Source organism: Vespula pensylvanica, chromosome 2 (assembly GCF_014466175.1).
Source record: "Vespula pensylvanica isolate Volc-1 chromosome 2, ASM1446617v1, whole genome shotgun sequence".
NCBI lineage: Eukaryota > Metazoa > Arthropoda > Insecta > Hymenoptera > Vespidae > Vespula > Vespula pensylvanica.
In genome coordinates, this window is record NC_057686.1 from 16,750,195 (window position 1) to 16,774,802 (window position 24,608).

General features: G+C 32.8%; 5 protein-coding genes across 7 annotated transcripts in view; 3 read left to right on the forward strand and 2 right to left on the reverse strand.

The window, feature by feature from the left end:
• Nucleotides 1–15,872, forward strand: part of LOC122638123 (extracellular sulfatase SULF-1 homolog) — a 63,157-nt gene extending 47,285 nt beyond the window's left edge. Inside the window, exons 3-18 of the mRNA XM_043830821.1 lie at nt 1–14; nt 8,850–9,171; nt 9,363–9,513; nt 9,633–9,808; nt 10,703–10,813; nt 11,176–11,462; nt 11,578–11,928; nt 12,279–12,435; nt 12,518–12,800; nt 13,197–13,379; nt 13,440–13,744; nt 13,826–14,523; nt 14,618–15,025; nt 15,093–15,284; nt 15,430–15,517; nt 15,580–15,872. The exon at nt 1–14 is cut by the window's left edge and continues 226 nt beyond it. Coding sequence (XP_043686756.1) covers nt 1–14; nt 8,850–9,171; nt 9,363–9,513; nt 9,633–9,808; nt 10,703–10,813; nt 11,176–11,462; nt 11,578–11,928; nt 12,279–12,435; nt 12,518–12,800; nt 13,197–13,379; nt 13,440–13,744; nt 13,826–14,523; nt 14,618–15,025; nt 15,093–15,284; nt 15,430–15,517; nt 15,580–15,673 — 3,820 coding nt within the window. The 3' untranslated portion in view covers nt 15,674–15,872. The remainder of the gene's footprint in view (nt 15–8,849; nt 9,172–9,362; nt 9,514–9,632; nt 9,809–10,702; nt 10,814–11,175; nt 11,463–11,577; nt 11,929–12,278; nt 12,436–12,517; nt 12,801–13,196; nt 13,380–13,439; nt 13,745–13,825; nt 14,524–14,617; nt 15,026–15,092; nt 15,285–15,429; nt 15,518–15,579) is intronic.
• A 1,460-nt stretch (nt 15,873–17,332) lies between these two features.
• Nucleotides 17,333–18,299, reverse strand: LOC122638121 (MRN complex-interacting protein). Its single transcript, XM_043830818.1, has 3 exons — nt 18,076–18,299; nt 17,920–17,988; nt 17,333–17,827 (listed from the first exon to the last, which is right to left on the reverse strand). Exons 1-3 carry the CDS (start codon nt 18,124–18,126, stop codon nt 17,354–17,356), a joined length of 594 nt encoding a protein of 197 aa, XP_043686753.1. The 5' UTR covers nt 18,127–18,299; the 3' UTR covers nt 17,333–17,353.
• A 137-nt stretch (nt 18,300–18,436) lies between these two features.
• LOC122638122 (ATP synthase subunit s, mitochondrial) lies at nt 18,437–19,601 on the forward strand. The gene is made up of 5 exons (XM_043830820.1): nt 18,437–18,570; nt 18,632–18,723; nt 18,919–19,124; nt 19,207–19,369; nt 19,455–19,601. Exons 1-5 carry the CDS (start codon nt 18,559–18,561, stop codon nt 19,561–19,563), a joined length of 582 nt encoding a protein of 193 aa, XP_043686755.1. The 5' UTR covers nt 18,437–18,558; the 3' UTR covers nt 19,564–19,601.
• A 1,076-nt stretch (nt 19,602–20,677) lies between these two features.
• LOC122638119 (peroxisome assembly protein 12) lies at nt 20,678–22,373 on the forward strand. Its single transcript, XM_043830816.1, has 6 exons — nt 20,678–21,023; nt 21,113–21,221; nt 21,312–21,508; nt 21,578–21,946; nt 22,033–22,118; nt 22,180–22,373. The coding sequence occupies exons 1-6, from the start codon at nt 20,904–20,906 to the stop codon at nt 22,286–22,288; spliced, it is 990 nt and encodes a 329-aa protein (XP_043686751.1). The 5' UTR covers nt 20,678–20,903; the 3' UTR covers nt 22,289–22,373.
• Nucleotides 22,374–22,484: 111 nt separating this feature from the next.
• LOC122638117 lies at nt 22,485–24,391 on the reverse strand. Of its 3 annotated transcripts, XM_043830814.1 has the most exons (6): nt 24,112–24,391; nt 23,694–23,942; nt 23,206–23,615; nt 23,019–23,118; nt 22,860–22,961; nt 22,485–22,794 (listed from the first exon to the last, which is right to left on the reverse strand). In XM_043830814.1, exons 2-6 carry the CDS (start codon nt 23,775–23,777, stop codon nt 22,609–22,611), a joined length of 882 nt encoding a protein of 293 aa, XP_043686749.1. In that variant the 5' UTR covers nt 23,778–23,942; nt 24,112–24,391; the 3' UTR covers nt 22,485–22,608. The 3 variants fall into 3 exon arrangements, with proteins under 3 accessions (XP_043686749.1, XP_043686750.1, XP_043686748.1); XM_043830815.1 differs by lacking the exon at nt 24,112–24,391 and having other exon boundaries at nt 23,813–24,030; XM_043830813.1 differs by lacking the exon at nt 24,112–24,391 and having other exon boundaries at nt 23,694–24,030.
• Nucleotides 24,392–24,608: the final 217 nt, after the last annotated feature.

The window sequence follows — 24,608 nt, forward strand, 5'->3', positions numbered from 1 at the left end:
AGGATATCGTACCGGTGAGTAGACTGCTACCGTCGGTAGAAGAAGATGAAGATGAAGAAGAAGAAGAAGAAGAAGAAGAAGAAGAAGAAAGGGAAAAAGAAGAAGAAGGGGGAAAAAATAAAACAACAGCAAGTCCTTCTTACTCATCCTTTTGTAAGAGCTCATCTTGTTTCCATGCATTTCAATGAGATCGATTTCAAGGTCTCGATTTAAATCCTATCGCCGATCGATCTTTCCGATCGATCTTTTTTTAAACGGAATCCTTTGATTCTAACATAATCCTTTGATTCTACATAACATTAGACGTTACCACGAATAACACGGTACAGCGTGTCTCTCCGTGTTAACGCTTGCTCGCTCGCTCGGTTGCTTGCTTGCTTGCGTGCGTACGTGCGTGTTTAAAATTGATTTTAAATTCTCTCCTTTTAAAAGTTATCTCTCTCGTGTCTGCTTCGGTTAACTCGTAAGAGAGTGAGAAAGAAAAAGAGAGAGAGAGATAGAGGGGTAGGGAGGGGTGGGAGAAAGAGAGAAAAGAAAAGAAAAGAAAAGAAAAGGAAGAAAAAAAAAGTTTAATTGACACCGGACGTAAAGGAATAACGAGCGCAGTTTGTATCGTTCTTAATGTTCTCCACTTGAACTCCTCTTTTCTTTATCACCAGAGCACGTTCATCTTCGTTGAAGAGAGAAAATGAATTTCTCTAGCTGGATCTCTCTTAAGGTGGCTGCTTCTTAGAGAAGCGCCATGATGAGAGGTACGCTGAGTTTAAGCACGCGGTTTACTACACGCGGAACGTCAAAGAAGATTTCTTGTGACGTGAAGGGCTTGTGCGGGATTCTTACGGCAAAACACGAGACATGGGGTCTCGCGTTTAATGGTCGTAAGCGGTCATAGAGTTATTATTTGTTCCCTGTCTTACACATATACGTATAGGTAGGTACATACGTAGATGCATACATGTGCATACATACACATACATCTCACGAGCCATCTTTTTCTTTTATCCGTCACGTTCGTATGTATGTATGTATGTATGTATGTATGTATGTATGTGTGTCTGTACGTATGTAACTCGAAGTAATCTGCGCGCTAGCCGTGACAAATCCTTGTTACATAAACAATTACCCGAGAAAAGGGGTTCTGAATAGGGCGTTTTAAAACGATAACCTCCGAAAGCCTTTCGGCTTCGCTTTAAGGAAGCATTGATAATGCCCTTGAAAAGAACACGTAACGAATCATCTATTTTCCGCATTAAACGTTCGCACCATGGATAGATAGGTAGGTAAGAAGGTATACTTAAATCAGTCATGAACATCAGCTAGGATATCAATTATATACATATCCGCGTTATTTGTATTTCGTCGAAGGGAAAAAAAATGGAAAAAAAAAAAAGAGAAAAGAAAAGATGTTAAAAGAGAACAAAATTACCTACTTTTTCTTCTTCTTGTTTACTCTCTCCTTTTTGTCCAAATATACTACAATAATCAACTTACATGTTAGACATCGTTAATAGAAGACTATAGCGTTCTATAATATCTCGAACAATTCGAAGCTTTCGTTCTATGTTATAACCGATACCAATATTAACTACATGCGTTATTAGAAATATTATTGGTAGAGATCTATCCGAACGGGAACTAAACAATTTCAATATCTAAAATTACTTTAGTCGACGACGGATATGATACCTCCTCCTGTCTCTTCTCGTTATTTAGCTGATACGGATTACATGCCAGAGAGTAGAACACTCGCGTTTCGGCCCGAAGAGAAGAGTAGACGGAGAGATAGAGATAGAAATGGATAGAGCTATGGAGAGAAAGAGAAAGAGAAAGACTAAGAGCAAGAGAGAGAGAGAGAGAGAGAGAGAGAAAGAGACGAATATGGCGATGCATTCCCTCGGAATTCTCCGAGATTCGATCTTGCTGGACGAGTTCGTCCGGCACGATCGACCACAATTGCGCGATCCCCTCTTGCCAGACCACAAATCTTCGCCACTCTGACGAAGTATCCTCCTGCACGGTTTCTTCGTACGAAAGTCCAAAAAACTTCGCTAGAGAGTATAGCTGTGCAACGTAGCTTTGGGATCCAGGTAATCTCGGTATAACGTCGAAACGACGAACGATCGATCTTCGAAGCGAGAGAACAATGCCGATCTCTAGAGAAGACCTCTCTCTCTCTCTCTCTCTCATTCTCATACACACACGCATACAAACACACAGAAATACACAGACAGACAGACAGACAGACACTCACACATTCTCTTTCTCTACTACTCCATACCTAAGTTTATCGGTCGCGAAGGAGATACAACTCGAGAGTTCTAGTTTCGTGCTCGAGTCAAGGCACAAAGTCCAAGTAAGTAGTAGGTTTCATAGTCACGATCGTTAAAGATACATTTTCAATGATTTCGATTTTCAAAGATGAAGTGAGATCGTAGAAAGTAAAGGAGTCGTCGTTAGTCCCGTCACGTTCTACTACGAACAACTTCTATCTTTATCTTAATAATCATTCGGAATACTTGCTACTACGTACGCACGTATCCCTTTACACTCTGGATCATCGATCAAACCATCAGTTAAGATAGTAAGGAAAAGGAGGAAAAGAAAAAGGAAAAGAAATGAGAAGATCAATGGCGTGCATGGTAGGATCATTTGGTATGTAAAAAGAATATCTTCCTCTTCGATAGTGTTGCTTCATCGTTTGTACTTCCCTCTTCTCTTCCCTTCTCTCTCTTCGACGTGTAGGATACGAACGTTCCACAGGGATTAAAAAGAAGAAAGAAAGAGAGAGAGAGAGAGAGAGAAAATATTCTTTGAGTAGGTAGGAAGTTTATTTTTTGGTCTTCGTTTGAAGATCAGAGTCGTGTCCTTTCCAATGGTTTTGTTGTTTCCAATGGTTTTTTTATTAACTCTTTCGTTTTCTCTCTTCCTCTGTTTTTCTCACTCTTAAACGTTCCCACATTACTTACTTACTTACTTACTTACTTACTTACTTACTTACTTACTTGCTTCACGTAAGTAAGCAACTCCAGCACGTACGTAATTTCGAGAAGAGACTAAAGGAAGGACGTTGCTCTGTGTCTTTCTGAGAGAAAGAGAGAGAAAGAGAGAGAGAGAGAGAGAGAGAGAGAGAGAAACACTCAGCCAGGTTTCTTCTTCCTTGGTACTCCGCATCCGGCATTGGATTGGCGTCCTTCCAAAATTCGAAACGCGAGGAGACACATAAGATCGCCTTCTCTTTTACTTCTTCTTCTTCTTCTTCTTCTTCTGCTTCTTCTTCGTCGTCGTTGTCGTCGTCGTCGTCATCGTCTGTGAACATTTCCACGACGAGACCAAACTCCTGCAGTCTGTTTTTCGTCTCGAATGAGAAGGCATCTCGGACCGTTGCGCTACCAAGCCTGATAATTAGCGCTTAGGTTTTGCTTGTTATGTTCGAGTGAACGTTTAACTCGGTATACAAGTGTATACGTATATACGTATGTAGGTATGTACATATGTATTCGTAAGGAGTACATGTCAAGGAAAAGGATAAAAACTATGATAGTTCGGTTTCGAAGATACTTTATCTCGAGTCTACGAAAATAAAATAAAAAAAGAAATAAAAAAAAAAAAAAGGCCCTTGAAAAGAACAAAAAAGAGAGAAGAAAAAACGAAAAGAAAAGATCTGACCATGGATAATAATTACTTGAAGAAATGATTGTACGATATTGATGGATGTTAAAGAGACTTTTTAGAGTATACAATCTCAAGATTGATAGTCAATTACTTGAATGGCGATTTATCTTCAGGATCCTTTCAAGGAAATTATAAAGATCGAGATGGGTGGATGGCTTGTTAAATATTCAAGCTTGCTAATAACGTCGAAGGAGGAGTAGTTGTGGATGGTACGTACCTAGAAAGGGTTTAGGTTTGCTCTAGGCGAGAAAGGATTCGCAAAGAGAGATCGATGACGAGAGGAAGGAAGAAAGGAAAGCAAAGAGAAGAGAACAGAAGAGAACAGAAGAGAACAGAAGAGAACAGAACAGAACTGGTTTCGTTATCGTCCTCTGTTATACTCACTGAGTGTGTCCCTGACCAGAATACTGGGACTGGCGCACACAAGCCAGGCGACAAATTTTCACTCCTATCTTCGCGAGAGGATCTTGTCACGCGCGCATACGTTTACCGAGTCTCACCTTTTAAGCACAACGTTCGTGACCCCTTCCATACCTTCTCTATAACCCCATAGCAGCACATTCCGCCTAATAAAAAAAAAGAAAAAGAAAAAAATCTACACGAATCGAATAGCTTCGAAATTCTATTTATTCTTTTCTGTAACGCAGCTTTGTCTTTGATTTCTAAGAATAAAGTTATTTATTATTCTTGATCGTAGCACGTTCACATGAACCTAGATATCAGTTTTCGTCATATGAAAAGACGATAACGGATATAACGTATATTGTCTTAAAAATAATTCAAGAGAATAATTTTATCTGTTTCGTAATTATCTACATATACATATACGCATATTCATATATCGGATTGAAAAGAAACTGATAATATAGATAGATAAATATGCTAATATTTCTTCTCGAATATGATACATATTTAATAATAATTTTCTTCTCGTTCAATTCATTTCACGCGAACGCATAAACGTCATTGTTAAAAATAATTGTGATTAATATTAGATTGTAGGATATCTTTAAAAAAAAAAAAAAAAAAAAAAAAAAAAAATGATGATATATAAAATTGTTAATATTTTTTGGTTAACATTTCTATTTATAAATGATCTCATCAGCACAGTCATAATCATTATCAAACTGTAGCTACATAGTATCTCTTTCGAAATATCTTTATATTGTCTTATAAGAAAACACCTACCGATCTATCTTCAAAAGGAATAGACACGATTTGTTAATTTTTATCGGAAATAGTTAAAATGGTCTTAAATATAGTTACAGGAGGTAATAAATACGATAGAGGATGAGAGAATCGGCCAGGTCGCGCTTTTCTCCTGCAGGTGAGATTATCTAAATTTAAATCGTGTGGCTCGGCCTCCGGTGCTTCGAAGGTGCATTGTTCGCCTCGTCGTTACGCCTCGAGAGGACTCGCCGCCAGTTTTTCGAGTACTCGTGGGACGGTAGGTAGGTAGGTAGATAGGTAGGTAGGTAGGTAGGTAGGTAGGTAGGTAGGTAGGTAGGTAGAACGAAGAACGAAGAAGAAGAAGGAAAGAATGAAAGAAAAAAAAAAAAACAAAGAAAAAGAAAAGAAGCAAAAAAGAGAGGGAGTCGCGAAACGATCGAGAAGGGACGCACGATACCACTACTACGCACCCACACACGTTGAGTGAAAGGGCCGAAAGGGTTACAAAAGGGCACCGATAGAGTCTGCAGGTGCTGTTCTCCAAGGATCGCTGCATTTTCATCGAGAGTTGTTGCGACCCTCCTCGAGATATTCTCTCCTCACTATCGAAAGAGAGTAGACCCTTTTGATTACTTTCGTACGAACCGCTAAAGTTCGATGCAACTATCTTCTCACCTTTCTCTCTCTCTCTCTTTTTCTGTCCTATGTTTGAATTTTTTGAACGTAAATGTCTTCTCACCGATAAGGACTCCCTATCGTATATGTTTTAGTAAAATTTGTTTAGCAAATTTGTTTTTTGTCCTCGTGAAAAAAGAAAAGAAAAGAAAAGAAAAAAAAAAAGAAAGATATTTTATAACGAATATTTATACTTAAGATTATTTTACTTTTAGGACAATTTCAATAGACATCAATATCGAAATAAAAAATGTCCAAGTACAGATTTGTATCGCAACAATATTTTTCGGATAAAAATATCAATATCTGTTGAGTTAACGATAATAAAAAAAATATTTGAAAATTTGTTAAATCAAAAACTACCGAGTATCGATATAGAAGTAAGAGAAGTTTTATTTGAAAATTTAAAAATCTTTCTTTGTAACATTTCAAAAGAAGAATTTTTTTAATCAGTAATAATGTAAATATCGGTATTTATTCATCGCGTTTAAAATATATCGATTTAAGAAGTATTTTATTCGCGTTCCGCCATCGTTTTAGATAATCAAAAACGATCATAATTCGTTGCACAGAGTGAGGCAGCTCGTGCCGATCGTTAAACGTTTCGTGCTCCGAAGCGTGCTACGGTACGCGTTTGAAATCGTGCGAAGTAAGAACGAGCTCGATGTACTTAACCGATGTACCAGGGCCTCCGTTTTAAACCATGTGCATGCAAACGTATAAACGATCGGTGAGAAGCCCCCGTCGTGCGTTTTAGAACTCGAAAAACGGGTTAATACCCCCGCTGCACGAAACAACTTCCTTTCGAACTTCCTCATGTAATCGGGAGTGCTTCTACATAAACTTTAAATCCTATGTACATATTTGTTAGAGAGATTATGATAGTTCTCTCATTAAATCAGATTAAAGTGTTTAGATAATTAAGAATACATAAAATACAATTATTTATTATATTTAATATATAACATTATATATCTCATATATAATGAATAATATTAAATAATATCTATAATAAATAATATCATATAAATAATATATATATATATATCTCGAAGAGTTTTAATTAAGTTATATTTGATATATAATAAATAATTGTTTGTCAAATGATTAATAATCTTTCTTAATCATACTTTCAAAGTTGGATTTTGAAATCATATTTCTGTAGATCGATCGATCCACTGTATTTAATTCGGAGGATTCTCGTTCCGGTCGTTGACACTACGCTACATTCGTAGCAAGAGTGCACTTTACATGGCGCTGATTTAGCGCCAGCCTAAAAATAAACCCATGCCACCGGGCCGGCCGTAAATATCAATTAAATTCTTATCGCGCGACGCATTGCATAGGAGGAACACGAATCGATCAAAGCGTAGCAGACTCGGCTAACGATCCATGTACATATGTACACATATACATATTTTTCGAGGAAGTTAATGGATTTATTCGAACGTGATTGGTAGCAAAGTGTCGGCTTAAGAAACTCGAGTGATAATTCTTCTTATCAAAAAGATTGAAAAAGAAAATTCGAAGATGTTATTTTTTTCTGATATTTTGTTATCTTTATTTCTTTTAACACACGCGCGCGCGCGCGTGCGGACACAACGTATACAAATTTATCTAAATTGAATTTTACACGCGAAGAGAATAAAAAGGGAAAAAAAAAGAAAAAAAAATATATATATATATATATAAAGATTTGTACAAACTGTTTGGCATTGGTATGTCGTAAGGACGAGTGGTTCTCTGGCAAAGATCGAACGTTACTCGATACGAATTTCGTCCACCAATCACGTGCCTTTCCTTTTCGTGAATTCACTGCAGTGACCTACATATACATACGATATATGTATACACACATATCCGCATGCTATTATCCTCGAACGGTGTCATCGCTAACGTTTTATACGAGATTATTCGTTTTGTTCGCTCAAACCGAAAGTTGGTCCGAATGCGACTGGCGCCAGGACATCGTGGCTCCTTTATATCCTTCTTCTCTTTCCTCTCTTTCTCTCTCTCTCTCCCTCTTTTTTCCTCTTTCTTTTTCTTTTATCCTCCTTTTGTTGGATGAGAGAAATCGTTCGACCTTAACTCTCAGATTCCTTTTTATAACTCTGAAATGAGTCATTATCCTTGCATTTTAATTCGGATCTCTCCATCATTCATTCTTCTCTTTCTTTTATTCTTTTTCTTTTTCTCCTTCTCTATCTCTCCTTCTTTCTCTTCTCTCTCTCTCTCTCTTTCTCGTCACGGGTCTACCGTTTCGGAAAGCAACAGGTGTGTCGAGCGATCGTTCGATTAAATCCCATTATAACACGAAATTTTTCTTTTATTGTAAAATTCTGTGAAACCGGTCGTTCGATCCTGTTAAGTGAATTTTCAAAATGCTCTCTCTCTCTCTCTCTCTCTCTTTCTCTTTATAAAGAGTGTGTCGAGATTAATTGATGGAGAATGAAATTACGATGCAAAGTACGATGTCGAAGGATCGATCGATTGGGAACATCGATATTGAGATGTCATCGTTGAAGATAAAACGACAAGTTAATACGATCGTTCTGCCGCGGTGGTCCACGTTTTGCCTCCCCTTTTCTCCTCCTCTTCCTCCTCCTTCTTCTTCTTCTACCGCCCCTTCTTACATGCCTTCTCTCTCTCTCTCTCTCTCTCTCTCTCTCTCTCTCTTTCTATCTCGTTGTAAAAAGTTGTCTCGACCGAAATCCTTCCCGTGTAATTTTGTCGGCGAAAAAAAAAAAGATAATAGTATCGGTATATATCGAACACTACTTCGAAGTGTATAGAGGAGGAACGACGAAGGCTAATAAATATATACGAGCGGTCGTTGCAACCCAAAAGAGGCGACCTCGCGTACTACGTTTGAATTAATTATTTCGTAGCGATCTCCCTCTCTCAGACATGAATAATTCAATTCAACAAGAGAGAGAGAGAGAGAGAGAGAGAGAGAAAGAGAGAGAGAGAGAGAAATAGGTGTGGGAGGTCGATGATTATTCTTGACCAGTTTTACCGATGGCACCAAGCGCCAAATCAAAATCTCTTTTTTCAACGTAAAAAAAAAAAAAAAAAGTAAAAGAAGAGAAAAGAAAAACGAAAGAGAAATAACGAGGCGTCGCTTGATTTATTTATTTACCTTTTAATTTTTTAATTTGTATTTTTTATAATTTTTTGTATTTTTTCGTCGACAAAAGTCAATGTTCACGTTTTGATTTGAAGGTGGACAATCGAGAACAGGAGAAAACACAATCAATTTTCTCTGTCGAGAACGTATGAGATTAATTAACGGTATTAACGCGTTCTCCTCTTTCACTTTGCTCTGTTTCCAGGATACTTCGGTAAATATTTGAACAAGTACAACGGCTCGTACATACCGCCTGGTTGGCGGGAATGGGGTGGTCTGATAATGAACTCGAGATACTACAACTACAGCGTCAACATGAACGGGAAAAAGATAAAGCACGGCTTCGAGTATAGCAAGGACTATTATCCGGATTTAATAGCTAACGATAGCGTTGCGTTTCTACGGCAAAGCAAGCATAATTTTGCCCGCAAGCCGGTAATGTTGGTTGCAAGCTTTCCGGCGCCTCATGGACCAGAAGATTCCGCACCACAATTCTCGCATCTCTTTTTCAACGTCACCACTCATCAGTAAGTATGCATATAGAATGATCTTTCTCCTTAGAGTCAACATCGAGTTAAATCTTAGCAGGGTGGTCGACCCCGATTTTGCAAACATTCGTACCTCCTAAGAATTTCTCTGATCTTCTCATTCTCAACGTACACACACACACACACACACACACGCGCGCGCGCGCTCTTTCACTTTCTCACTGTTACAGTACGCCAGCTTACGATTACGCACCAAATCCAGACAAACAGTGGATTCTCCAAGTCACTCAGAAGATGCAGCCTATACACAAACAGTTTACGGATCTCTTGATGACCAAGAGACTCCAGACTTTGCAGAGTGTCGACGCAGCGGTCGATAGAGTGAGTTTGTTTATATATACGTATAAAAAAGAAAAAAAAAAAGAAGAAAGAATCGACAAAGAAAAGACACGAAACGATAATAAACGTGTAAAAGAATAATGTTATTTCTGTATCTATAGATCTATCAAGAATTGAAAGACTTGGGAGAGTTGGATAATACCTACATCATTTACACATCCGACCACGGTTATCACTTGGGACAATTCGGTCTTATCAAAGGCAAGAGCTTCCCATTCGAGTTCGACGTCAGAGTTCCTTTCCTCATAAGAGGACCTGGCATAGAACCTGGATCCGTGTAAGTTTTAGATCGATTTGAAATAATTACAAGGATCGTCGTTCGGTTACTTTGTAATTTTATTAACGATACTAAAAGAAAAAGAATACCTCGTTTTTTAATCATCGAACAGAATCGTCGATCGTTAAAAGCATAAGATCTATTTGCTCCGTAATTCGTTAGGTCGATCGTATACTCAGACACAGTATATATCTGTATATATATATATATATAGAAATACAATCTGTTCGTTCCCTTAGCAAGATTTCACGGCAATAAATAGAGCACTTGCACGTAAGTGCCCGTTGTCTGGAACGTCTTCTGGAATTACGGTTTCGCGGTCCGCCATAAAGAGTCTTGGTACGCTATAAATTATCCTGCTGGACCGTGAAACCAAGCGCGATGAGAAAAGTGGTCCGCGACTGTTGTATTGGTATTAGTGATAATGGTGATGATAGTAGTAGTAGTAGTAGTAGTAATAGTAGTAATAGTAGTTGTAGTAGTAGTAATAATACCAATACATTTTTACTCGTATTGATAGAAGAGATGGTAGCATCAGCAAGAACATCGTTTCAACGTGATACATGTACATAGATACTTTCGAATATAAATCCATGTCGAGTCGGACCGTGATTCTCCTTCTGTCGCGTTGTTACTTCTATCTCCATTGGTTTTTGCGACTAATCGTTGTGGAAATTGACTGAGGGATAAAGAGAGACTGAAGAGAAACGATTCAACGCACGTCCTTCTTCTTCTTCTTCTTCTTCTTCTTCTTCTTCTTCTTCTTCTTCTCTTCCTCCTTGTTCCTCCTCTTCTTCCTACGATTGAGTAATGGATCTTGGTGTATAAAGCAAATACCCCTAAGTGCTACCTTTAAGCATCGAGTCGCGATAGAAGGTCTATGTAACGTTCCAGAGTAGACGACATAGTTTTAAACATTGATCTGGCGCCGACCTTCCTGGACATCGCCGGCGTCGAAACACCACCGCAGATGGATGGCCGATCTTTCAAGATGCTTTTTCTAAAGTGAGTCATTTTATATAGCGACATATTAGACGATTAAATTATCATGCAATAATATCTCAAACTTTTTTGCCACGAGTCTTCTGAGCTTACGTTACGTTCGTCGCATCACCAATCTTACTTTACTTAACACAAAATTCTTACTCGTAATATGTATATATATATTTTTTTTTTATTAATAAATAATAATATTAATATATATATTCTTATAATCGTATTAATATATAATACTTTATTAGAATTACTGTTATTGTAATTATTGATATTTTCTCGTTTTTTTATTTTCTTGTTAATAACAAAGATTACACGAAAAAAAAAACGTAAAGAACGGAAGACATACGTTAACGATATCTTTTTTTTTTCAGTAATAAACGTGGAAGAAGGCCGAAAATAAAATGGCCAGATACATTCCTAATCGAATCGTCGGGTCGTCGAGAGACCCCAGAGTCAATCGCTGAATCGAAAGCACGAGAAGCGAGAAGGCAAAACGCGACGATGACGAGGCAAACGCATGGTTCACAGAACGAGGAGGTTGATGACATTACCGAAGCCGATGATTCTGAGACCGATCGGCGATTTATAGAAAATGATACTGGAAGCGATCAAGATATTTCCGAGGATGATTTCGACGAGTCGATTATCGATGAAACAAGTATACAATTTTCTCGTTAAACTTTTGATCAATATTTTTCACGACGACAAACAATTCTTTCAATATCGCATTTTTCTCTAAATGTAATAAAATGAAATATTCGTTTACGTCGTAGCTCCGGAATTGCATTTGGACAACAGAGTGCATCCGGTTCAATCGCCATTTTCTTCGAAACACGAGCGTCTCGCAATCGAGTGTTCGAGACCGGAAGCACAGGCCGATTGCGTGCATGGTCAAAAGTGGCGTTGCGAGAGAGACGGTCATCGTTGGAGAAGACACAAATGTAGATACGCGTTACCACCGCCTATACAAAGGACGTCGAAAAAATGTGCATGTTTCACGCCACAAGGATTGGTTTACACTAGATTGGAGACTAACGATTTCGATATATCGAGATATGGATTTGGAAGAGATCGAAGACCTTTAGATCCTTATGGCGAAACGACTGGATATTTTATGAAACGAGGTAAGTTTTTCATTTCAAAAAAGAATAATTTCTTTGTTATACAATTAATAATTCTTCGTGTTAGATATGTTCTTCGATGAAACTATTAATTGAAGAACTTTGTTATACGACGAATGAATATATTGTTATACATGAATATAATGGGTGTTTTTGAATATAATGGATTATTATTTATATATTCATATACATGAATATATAAATAATAATCTTGTTAGATAAATTATTTATATACAAATATTAATAGATCTTTTATAAAATGTATGAAATTTGTAATAATTATGTTCCGACGTAAATAATTAATAAAAAAAAAATATATATATATATATATATATATATATATATAAATCAAGGTAAAAGAGAAATATCCGAGAACGATGAACTCGAGGAAGATGATTTAGATGACGATATGAGAGATCGACGAGCTATAGACGAGGAAGACGACGATGAATTCCTTCAGGATTTGGATACGCTTAAAAAAGATGTACACGAGGACGACTATTCCTTCAGGTATCTAATTAGTCGCTAAATTAAACGGAAATAGGATTATCCTGATCTTTCGTTATGAAGCGCAGGTAAACGTTGCTTTCAGAAATGCCTATCGTAATTATACGAGAGTAATGCGTATCGACACGGACGATGACGACGAACATAAGAGTAATGTAGAAGAAAAAGCATGGGATGATCGTCTGATTTCAAGTTACTCGATTAACGATTTCGATCCTAGTTTAGATAAGATCGTAAAAGGTCGATTAAATGTCGAAGATGTGATCAAGAGACATAGAAGAGTACGAAGGAGTGCAACGAAGAAGGATACGATTGAACACGTTACACAGATAATGGAAAGTATAGAGGAAGAATTGGACGATTTAAAAGTACGTTGAAAATATTTTTTTTGTATAATTATATTTCTAGCGTTTTATTAATCCTTTAGTTATAATATAAATCGTTATAGCGACTACCCGCTATTTTTTTTTCTTTTTTCTTTTTTGAACGAAGCCTCACTATGCCTTTTTCTTCTTTTTTTTTTTTTTTTTAAGAACCGCTATAATGGCTCTCTTGTTTTCTTCCTTAGTTTATACTAACGCAAATGTATAGTCGAAAGCCATCGAAATAGCGGCACTAACTTCGTTTACATTTCTCGTTTACATTTCGTTCTCACAACGGTAAAGTAATAGTAATCCATGCAAGATGATATAGCTAACTACTACACATTCCGTTGTAGTATAAGAATCGATCTGTAATGTTCCTTTCGTCGTTTCGTTTCACAGCAAACGCATGCACGTCATTCTACCTCGCCACGAGTGACTTTACCATCCAAATGTTCGGTACTTCCCGAAGGTGGTGTGAATTGTAGCGAAGCTATTTATCTGGATCCGAACGAGTGGAGAATATCCAGACGAAAGATCGAACAACAAATCAAGGAGATGAGAATGCAGTTAGAGACTTTGAAGGTACGTTGATATTTTATACGTTATATATCGTGATTAATTAAATTCTTATTAATTATTTAGGAAATACGTCGACATTTAATGATTAAACGTCCTCAATTCATTCCGGACAATGAAGAGGAGTCTGCCGAGCCAGAGGAACCACATGTTTCTCATAAACCACATTATCATACTTCTAAGAATCATACCAGCAGGCATCACAAAAAACATGAGAAAGGGCCCCATGCGAATTCGATTAACGTAACCACTACTACCACCCATCGATCTACTTCAAAGTCGACTCAATTTTCTACCATCGAGAAAGACTCGACGATTCACGATGATAATATTAGATATAACGTTACTCAAGCAGAAATTTCGATTAATGAAAGAGAATCTACTTTGGAGTTATCCAGCTCGACGACTACTACTACTACTACTACTACTGCTGCTGCTGCTGCTGCTGCTGCTTCTGCTGTTACTACCACCACCACTACTACTACTACTACTACTACTATGTCACCAAAAGCGAAAAAGATTCCACGTCGACAAAAAGTCAAAGAACCATTTAACAATACTACCGATAGCGAAGATAATAAACAACAAAGACGTAGAAAAATTTCGTATAACCGAAAGAACAATAATACCCTTCTTACCAATAGCGTTCACGATGACGTTCTACCAAATCAAAACGTAAATGAAAATATTGGAACTGTTACTCCTAGCCAAGAAGACCAAGTAACTTTCAATCAAAAATCGCAATATCGAACAAATAAATCAACCAATGTTCCAATCGTCTTTACCAGTGCTCACGATGGCACTCAAAATAATTATAGAAGTAACAACGTAAATAACAAATTAACGACGACCGAACTAACGTCACATCATGTATCATCGTTCGTAACTGAAACACCAGGTTCGATTGGAACAGTCGAGTTTGGTACACCAGTGTTCAAACCAACCGTATCTACCGCACTAAACCATCCTACTTCAACTAAGAGCGAAACTACTAGTACAACTAGTTCAACGATACAATTAACTGTACCAACAACAATTCCACCTGCTAAGAAATTACCAAAAGTACAAAAGAACAAAACGGGTGCTATTCTGGGACCAGCTAGAATAGATGTCACCATTTTGGAGACTCCGGATAGAAAACATAAACAAGGTATATTTTTATAATCACATTATATACTCGATATATGTATGTATTGTTATTGAAAAAAAAAATAATAAAAAAAAAATTGTATTTTATATAATAGGTATAACAGCGACAAATAATAATGGTCGTTTACCACCGTTACTAAACAGTCCTTTAGAAGCACGTCACAAGTGCTATTGCGAACCTGATTCGTATTCGAAGAAAGATGAGAAAGAGATCGCTAGAGAGGAAAGGAGACGGTTAAAGGAAGAACGACTTAAGAAGAAAGAACGCAAACTTAAGAAAAAGGCTAAGCTTGAAAAGGATTGTTTGACTGAAAAGATGAATTGCTTCGAGCATGACAATGATCATTGGCGCACTGCTCCATTGTGGAATGCAGGACCATTCTGTTTTTGCATGAATGCTAACAATAATACGTATTCCTGTATACGTACTATTAACGTAACGCATAATTTCCTTTATTGTGAATTTACTACAGGTTTAGTGACTTTTTACAATTTAAGAGTCGGTGAGTATAGAAGATAAGTTTTTAATATAAAAATCGAAAATATCTTTATTATATTATGTTTTTATAGATCCGTTTGAACAATGGAATAGAATATCGATGTTGACACCGTCAGATAGATCTTATCTTCACGATCAATTGGAACATTTGAAAGGTTGTAAAGGAACGCGCGATTGTACCGTAGGAAGCGCCAGAGAGACAATGCCTCAAGTTCAACAACATCAAAAATATATATCTAAGAGAAAGTATAGTAATACATTTGGTATGTAACAGCATTATACATTTCTACTTTATTAAGTATCTCTCTTAGTTTGTTAACAGCGTTGTTACCTCTTTTTATTTCTTTATTTATTTACCTTTTTTTTTATTCCTTTTTTTTTATTTTTTTTTATTTTTTGTTTATTTAGAGGATTTATTTGTGCCATCAGCCTTACAAATTATTCGAGAAAGTGAACTCGGTAGTCCGCCTAATAAAAGACGGAAAAAATTACCAAGGTAAGTTGTATTTGTATTATTTCATTTCCCAATTCAGTGAGAGATATTTTAATATCTTATAGCGTTTGGAACAGGCGAAGTCGAAGTTGGCAAAGTAACTTCAGACATCATGAAGATGCAACGACTTCACGACGTCACAGACATCAGTATTGGTAAATTTATTTTTATTATTTTTATTTTATTTTATTTTATTTTTTTTTATTTCAAATTTTCTTTATAACAGTGTGACAAATTGCCTTAGAAATGTAATTAGTTTCGCAATGCATTTAATAATGTAATTTATTTTGTTATATTAGTAACAAAGATTATGATATTTAATTAAAACCATTTGAAATTCATTCAATTTTTATCATGGCACGCAATGAAATATTAATGATCTACTTTTTCTTGATAAATGTATTAATAATATAAGATACGTACATAGAACTGTTGTAATATTATTTGCAAAATTATTCATGCTACATAAAAAAAAAAAGAAAAGAAAAACATCTACTTTTTAGAAATCCATTTTTTTTTATATTTGAATACCGTTGAAGTCAATTTAATAAAATGAACTACTCATTTATATTAAAAATTCTTAAAGAAAAAGTAATAATCAGCTTTTATAAACAGTTCTATGCTTTCTCTAACACAGTTCTAAATAATAAAAATGGCTATTCAAAAGGAGCTAGATACTCTTATATGGTTTCTCTGAAATTTTATTACATTGAAAGTAATATATGCTCTTAATAATGCACTGCCAATTTTTCTTAATACAATCATTTTTTATTAATATTTTTAAATGAATATTTAGAAAGAGGATATGTATAAGATTAGATCACTGCAGCACAGCTGTTATACTATCCTAAGAGACTGTGTACATTTATTGATATATATAAGCAAGAAATTTTTTGTACAACTAGCTTCACAGAAACGGCTTTCTTACTTCAATTATATGAAATCAACATTTACGTTTAATAAGTAGAAATAAATTATATTGTTTATATACTCTAAACTTCATTCTGTTAAAAATGATATTACTACAATGGATGAATGTTTAATAAAAAGTTAGGATACTGATATGTACTAAGAAAAAAAAAAAAAAAAAAAGAAAAAAGAAAAAATACATAAGAAAAAATTAGCATTAGAAATACATGTATTATATATCATTTCTATAATAAGTTTTATTATATTTATTTTTTCATATTATAAAAATTCTACTAATTTTTCTTACATAAATATATATCGCTATAACTTTTCATTTGATGGGGACAATACTAAAGATTAGTTTCTTTATTGTTATTATAATAGATTCAGATTTTTATGAGGACAATGTATTCTACTGTTATTATTAAAAAATCGTTTAAGAATATCAAAAGTCTAGTTAAAGGACTAAGTTGACATATAGAGCAAAAGAGTTTATTATCATAATTCATCCAGTGCTTATTCTATCTTTATTTCATAATGCATTACAGATATCATTTAGCTTTCAGGCTTGCACCTGTGCATATGTAGATAATAAATAAATAACTTATTTATATTTTTAATTGATCTTATGACATTGTAAAGCTTGTAAAAAGATAATTCAAAAAAAAAAAAAAAATAGAAAATTTTTTGAATTATTTTTATGTATCTAATTCTGTAATAAAGTATTACTTTTTAGACACAACTGTCCTTGCCATAAAATAATTATTTAAATAAAAGTCATTTCTCATTTGCCAATGATATATAGTTGTTTTATTTAATTAATAAAATAATGATATGAATATAAATAATAAAGCAATACCTTTCTATTATAATTAAAATAAACGATATAAATAAACATATATATAACGAATAAATTACGTACATTAAAAATTAAAAATCAAGCGCATCATCAAAATCTTCATAAGTTTCAAATATATTTTGACTTTCTTTTGTATTATTTGTTATAGGTTTAATTTCGGTCTTACTATTAACATTAGAAGTAGATTCCGAACTTACAAGTTTAAAATCTTCTTTTATGCTACTTACATAATCATCCACTTCACTTTCATAGATAAGATCATCGCTGAAATGATCTCTACAATTTTCATAATCATTGTCTATAGTCCGTTCTTTATAATCACATTCTTTATCGGATACATGCATACAATCATCCAATATTTCGGAATGATTAGACCCGTTATTAGAAACTTGTCGATCGGATAATTCTTGTTTCTCGTAAGATACGTAATTGCTATTATCAGTATTGAAATGAGTTGTTTGCGACGATTCAAAACCTTTTAACTTTTGAGAGTTTAATTCCTGTACATGCAAACGACAATCCTTTCCTGATCCTTGAAAATAAACCTAGATACGATAGTTCTCTTTTATACTGTGATATAATACACCTATATAAATTAATGAAATTAAAAAAAAAAAAAAAAAAAAATATAGCATACTCGCCGGATAGATTGCTTTTCATTACAAACTTTGCACTGCCATTTCTTCGCTTTTTTAACAATATGAACCTATGCGAATTTATAAAACGAATACGCATGTTGTGATCATAATGAATATATTAAGTAATGATATAAAAAACAAAAAGATTAACTTACTTGAAACATTTGACAGGAATAACAGCATAATATATTCATTTCCTGCGACATGTTTAATTTTCGATAAATATTCAAGCTCTTTCTGTTGTTCTTATATCCTGTTCTTGATATAACCTTGAAATATCTTTTATGTTGTTGATCACTTCAATGATTATTATTTTTATTGTAAATCTAATTCGCAATATTACTTGACACAATATTACTACGAAATATATCCCACGTTTTTATTTAATGTAAAATAATATTAAAATTTAAAGAATCGTACAGTTTTAGTTTGCCGCCATTCTCCCGAAATACTACTTGGCGCCAAATTTCTTCATGTAGATGGCTCTTCGTAACAACGTAATTATTTTACCAATAACATGAGTGAAAGAGAAAGGAATTATTGCGTTCTGTTATTGCTGTAATTCTGTTATGTTACAATAACGGATATTTACGTAAATAACTAAATAAAAGAAGAATAAATTTATCGGAATATTCGCTATGATTAATCAGGTTTTAATCATTGATTCTTACCTTGTATAAAAAATTTTTTCTATAAATATTTTTGTTACAGATTCTAAATGGAAAATTTATTTCTTTTATAAGACAAGAAAACGGATTATTAAAAAGATCTTTATTTTATTGGCTGACCATAATTTTTAATAGGTATCTTAATATATAAATCATTTTTTTAATTCATGCTTATAACAATTAATGTATCTTTAACTTGTAACTTGTTCCTATTTTTTGAAAATATTGACTTTCATATCAATAATTAAATTATTTTCAGTTATTTATAATAGTTGAATTATTTACTTATCTTGTTATTCGTATCCTACAAACTGAATTTTGTACTTCAAGTGTCGATAAAAAAAGAATCGAAGAGGTTGGTCCTGATCAAGCTTGTGCTGAATGGCTCTTAAGAAATGGAGCTTATGTAAAATGGAAAAATTCTTCAGAGTATTTGAAAGATTATAATATTTTGATCAAACAAACAGGAACAAATTATATACAAAGCATTGAAGCTGAAAATGCAGGCATAACGTATGTAGGATTTCCATATTTTGGTTAGTACGACTAGTTAACATTTGTCTAGAAAAAAAGAGAAATAAATCGTTCGTCTAACTTAATTGAAAAATATGTATTTAGATGGTTGTAAATATATAGAGGAGGTTAAACTTATTCGTTGTCCATACATTTGCAATAGAGCAATGTCTTCCTTATCGTATTTAAAGGAATCTCTAACGCATCTAGAAGTTATAGAATGTGCAAGCGTAACTGATGAAGGATTGTATAAGTTGAAAAAACTTCAGTACGTATAAATGTTTGAAACTTAAGAAAAATTTAATACCTTATGGTTAGTTATGCTAAATTTGTTTCTTACTTCATACTTGTAGAAAATTGAAAATATTGAAACTTGAAGGAATGCCATATTTAAAAAATCCGGATGATGTCAGGAAACAATTAATGGAGTCTTTACCAAATGCTAAGATCGAATTGAAATGAAATATTTATCAATAAAATTATGATTTTATTACTATTTATTTATTAGTAACACACGAATAAATCGAATATAAAAAATTCAAAGAAATGAGATTTAAGACTGTTCATCATACCTGGTATATAATTACATATATCTGGATTTACATCAACAATGAATCTAAATGTAATTCTTAATCAATTTTGCCAAACAAGGTCTAATTTTGAAGATAAAGCTTTAAACTAGAAGGTGGCATTTTCGAATTTTTCCTACAGGAAAAATCGTAGAAAAAGAAATACTGTTGGGAGTTTTATTTTATAGAGTAGAAACGAATTAACGTTTTAATTTTTATAAAAATAATATATAAATAATATATACTATATAAGTTCGAGCTATGGGAGGTTTAAATAAATGTATTATTGTTTAAATATTAGTTGATTATATTCTACGCACGTTTCAAATTGTATAAACAATTTAAAAATAATCGAAATTATTTAAGCTTACCCATTATTAGGAAAGATAGCTGCTTCGATGTTTACTCGACGGAGTGTGAGAGAAAACTGTTCGATAACAGTCAAAGTCAAGGAAAAGTTTATGTTTGTTAACGTAAACAGATTTACGACCGTGGGTTTAAATTTTAACTCTATTGAAATATTAATTTAATTCTATTTACAATTTAAAATCAGTATTGAAGCTTCTTCTTTCTAGCCACAAAGTGCGAGGGGCGCCACTGTAGAATAATTTGTTTTTCACGAAAAGTGTGGAAACAAATATTTACAACAGCGAGTTTAAATATAATTCGTGAAGGATTGTAATGAAAAAGATATCATTATAAAAATGAAAGTTTAAGCGAGGACATGGCTTTTTCGAATTTTTTAAAAAGCTTTATTTTTAAACATAAACCATTGTCAAAGAAAGATAATTATTTAACACGATTGTTTTCAAAGAATATAAAGCTTTTTGAAAAATTCGAGAAGACGATATATTCCCTTAAATCTTCATCTTTAAAATGAGATCTTGTTTATCAAAATCGATCGAAAATGACGTCTGTATTTATTGTTGATATATATCGTTATAAAAGCAAGGTTAATGAACAATTTAAAAATATATTTCATATGGGCGCCGCATACGTCGCCATGTTTGATTTCTTTTAATGAAATGTTAATAGACATAGATCATTCGTTAATTTTATCTTGTTTTTAATAATTATGTTTATAACGTAATAAAGACAGATTTAATATGTGATATATTATTTCAATTAATAATAAAAGGAAGAATTTTATTTACGTTCGCAATATGTGATTGACAGCAGATAGTAATAATTGTTATAATTTATATAATTGGCACATATAATATTAATAAAATAATGGCAGAAAAAGGTGCACATTTAACTGGAACAACGTGTACAAAACCTTCCATCTTCGAAATTATTGCACAAGAATCTCTTGCATATACACTTGAACCTGCTTTTAAAAAGATTTTATCAGTATGTATATCAGGTTAATTAATAATTTTCTATATGATTTTATATTTTATTATTGCTATAGTTTAATATTAAAAATGAAAATGTTTTAGTTTGTTATATCCTTTAATCCTGAAAGATATGGGCATTTACTTGAATGGTCTGACGAGGGATATTTGATTTTTAATACATTCCTTCAACGATATTATTTCAGCAAATATTGTAAATATATTTACATATTTATTTTGTTTAGAACAAATATCTTATGAAATCATTCTTTATTTTTTTATATTAACTGTATTTATATTTTAGCCGCATCATTTTCTGAAACATTTTATGGGTTAAAACGTATTTCACTAATAGATAAAAAGTTTCATGATCAATTATCAACAAAACAGAAATATCTTTCTTTGATGTTTCTTGTTTTATTACCATATTTTAAAGAAAAATTGTCTAAACTTAGTTATCGATATAAACTTCAAGAAGCTGACAATTATATACCTAAATCAGTAAGTAAAAATATTATTACAATTAATCAATAATATAATATGAATTATAAAATTGTATCATTGTTATAGAAGTGGGAGAGATTTTTCAAAAAATGTGTTATTAAAGGTCATAATATTTACTTCACGTTATATGAGTCTATAACATTATGTAATTATATACTTTACGTATCTGGGAGATCAATGTATGCGACGCCGTTATTAAGGTTTCTTGGTATTGTACTTACTTATTCAGAAACAAGGAATATTGTTCCTATTACCGAATTGTTGCACAAAGTTAGAAGCAGTTCTTTCACTCTTAGCGATGGTTTAGATATAATTCAAACGACAGTTGCTAGATCTTTCGAAATTGGAGCATTCTTTCTACAGTTCTTATCTTGGTGGACCCAAGAGAATTATTTTACCGATATAATGGCACTTCCAGCTCCATCAGCTCCAAAGGTAAGAAATATAAAATTAATAAAATATCCTTAGAGGATTTAGTGTGTATTTCATAAGAAGCTTAATGATTTAATTTTTATTATAAGGTTAGACATTCAGCGGTAAAATATAAAGGACTATGTCCACTTTGTATGAAAGTGCCACATATACGTACAGTACTTATGGTATCAGGGTATGTATATTTAAACATCATTACATCTTTTGTATCGCATTGCAATTATTATTATTTGTAGGTATATATTTTGTTATCAATGTATTTTGTCCGAAGTGCGGAATAAGAAACGTTGTCCAGTAACAAATTATCCAGCAAATGAAAACGATTTAATACGTTTATATATATGATTTAATACGTTTATATGTAAATGAAATACGAAACAATGTAAATATTGAAACATTAAAAAGGCAAGTATATTTTTGAATAAAATTTTTATTTATGTTTATTAAACAATATTTATTTACGTGTTAGTAATATGATAGTCATATCATATTTATAATGTTAACTATTTTGACGGCGGAATAATTTTTTTCAAAGCTTCTAAGGTATATTTTATTATATTTCATACTTTTAATATTGCTCTTAATGTCATAATATAAGAAAATGTTTTATATATTACCTATACCATATAATAAGCAAGAATGAATCAATAATATAACATAAAATTTTATAAAAAAGATAAGTTAAATGTATTTACCAATCCACAAAATTTGAGAGACAAGGCAGGTACAATACCGCTTATTGAGATTGTGATAGGTTTTTGACATCTTTGTATGATAAAAAGTATATTTTTGCGCATTGTCGAAGATTCTAGCCACGAGGATACGGTAATTAATGAAGTTAAATTAGAAGCCTGAAAGAATGATCATCAGTATTTAACAGGCTAATATAATACATCTTGTTTAAAATATACTTTACAATATCAGTTACTGCTTGAGCCACACAACTACATACAAGAAGTCGGGTAAAAGATAATATTGTTACTGCAGCAAACTGTGTTATATTTAGGAAGGGTATATTCTAAAAGAAAGATAATTATATGAAATATTACGAAAAAAATTTCTATGAAATACTCACATTTAACAACAGTAAACTACATGTAATCAAATATATGCAAGCTGCAATAATGGATTTAACAACAATGGGTGTAACAGTATGCTCTATTATCGTGACATATCTATTAACAGAAATACATAATATATTAACTTTAATAATTTCAATTCACAACAATTAAAAAATTACTATTTATTATTCTAATTAATACCTGATGGTATCTTGATGTTCCATCACAAAATTTTTAAGTTCATCATTGCTAGTAATATTTTGCAATTTTATCCCAAGTATAATAAATTTAAAAGAGGCATAGCTTAACATTGCAATTACCATTATGTCAACACTAATAGCACAAAATGCCTGCATAACAGTATAAGTATTTAATACATATATAACATATATTGCCCAACTCTTTTCCATTAGAAATGGATATATTGTATTAAGTGGTATATCTCTGTTGTGTAATACTGATGGAGCAAAGACAAAAATTGAACCACCACTAACAAAGACAGTGAACATAAATACTAAGAAAACGCTTGTATTTTTTAGATTATTTCTTCTTAGAGTCAATTCTTGAGAGGTTGCTTTGAACGAAAATTGCTTCATATCATCTATAAGTATCTATAAGAAATTTCATTATATTTGTGTTTTATAACGATATATTTGAATATTCTAGAAGTTATTGTAAAAATTCGCAACCTTGAAATTTGACTTTTGCAATGTGCAGTAACATAAATTGAAAAATGATTCACATATATATACGAATTCTACTATTGATTTCATCGTATTTACGATATCTTGACGATAATGATAAATACCCGTCAATAACGCTAATATCGATGTTATACCATTAAGAGCATAACTGCACCATAAAATACCGTAGAAAATTTTTTTTAAAATATTAGCGTCAGATTCCAATGGCCACGTCGCGGTGGTTACGTTTAACCACTGTAAAAATTTAATTATATTATCGTGATCGGCTAAAAAATTCATTTCGAGCTTGTTATTATATTTTTGTATCTTTTTCCTTCTCACTTTATACGAAATTTATTAATTAAAAGTAATTAAAAGTTATTTATTATTTCCGATTAAATTTTTACACAACTTAAACGCTTACGTTTTACTTGATTCAGTAAACTTATTTAAACTCGAATATCATTGCAGACTGAATCTACAACTAAGGTGTTGGAAAGAGTATTGAAAATGAATTATCGTTAATTATTACGAAGATCATTTTTAAAATATTAATTCAGTCGTCATAAGAAATGCAATTATTACTACTCGTTATCGTTACTTAGATGTAACGAATTCATACTTAACGAGATCTCGTAATTACGTTTCCATTTATCTAATATTCACTGTATTATCACATGGTTTAACTTTTCAAGCCTTAGTAGATCTGATATGTCTATGTATATTTACATATTACACAACGTTTTTTAAAAAAACAATGTTTGATAATTTTCAATATGAAAAGCGGGAAGAGTTCCATGACGAATTCGACATTTTGAAATTGCCGCCATACATGAAATTAGAAAATTTAATTATTTTTTGTTTGTTTTAGATATTCAATGTTAATTTAAATTAATGAATCGTTTAAAGAGCGAATCTTAC

Excerpts from the sequence above, each read along its gene's own strand:
- LOC122638121 (XM_043830818.1), bottom strand. The coding sequence starts at position 18,126 with ATGTCGCAGGAAATGAATATATTATGCTGTTATTCCTGTCAAATGTTT. Across the intron at positions 17,989-18,075 it reads ATTCCTGTCAAATGTTTCAA|GTTCATATTGTTAAAAAAGC; the intron begins GTAAGTTAATCT and ends AAATTCGCATAG. Across the intron at positions 17,828-17,919 it reads AAAAGCAATCTATCCGGCGA|GTTTATTTTCAAGGATCAGG; the intron begins GTATGCTATATT and ends TATCGTATCTAG.
- LOC122638122 (XM_043830820.1), top strand. Across the intron at positions 18,724-18,918 it reads CTGACCATAATTTTTAATAG|TGTCGATAAAAAAAGAATCG; the intron begins GTATCTTAATAT and ends TTGTACTTCAAG. Across the intron at positions 19,125-19,206 it reads TGTAGGATTTCCATATTTTG|ATGGTTGTAAATATATAGAG; the intron begins GTTAGTACGACT and ends ATATGTATTTAG.
- LOC122638119 (XM_043830816.1), top strand. The coding sequence starts at position 20,904 with ATGGCAGAAAAAGGTGCACATTTAACTGGAACAACGTGTACAAAACCT. Across the intron at positions 21,947-22,032 it reads CAGCTCCATCAGCTCCAAAG|GTTAGACATTCAGCGGTAAA; the intron begins GTAAGAAATATA and ends TTTTATTATAAG. Across the intron at positions 22,119-22,179 it reads ACAGTACTTATGGTATCAGG|GTATATATTTTGTTATCAAT; the intron begins GTATGTATATTT and ends TATTATTTGTAG.
- LOC122638117 (XM_043830813.1), bottom strand. The coding sequence starts at position 23,987 with ATGAATTTTTTAGCCGATCACGATAATATAATTAAATTTTTACAGTGG. Across the intron at positions 23,119-23,205 it reads GAACATCAAGATACCATCAG|ATATGTCACGATAATAGAGC; the intron begins GTATTAATTAGA and ends TTCTGTTAATAG. Across the intron at positions 22,795-22,859 it reads CTCAAGCAGTAACTGATATT|GCTTCTAATTTAACTTCATT; the intron begins GTAAAGTATATT and ends TCATTCTTTCAG.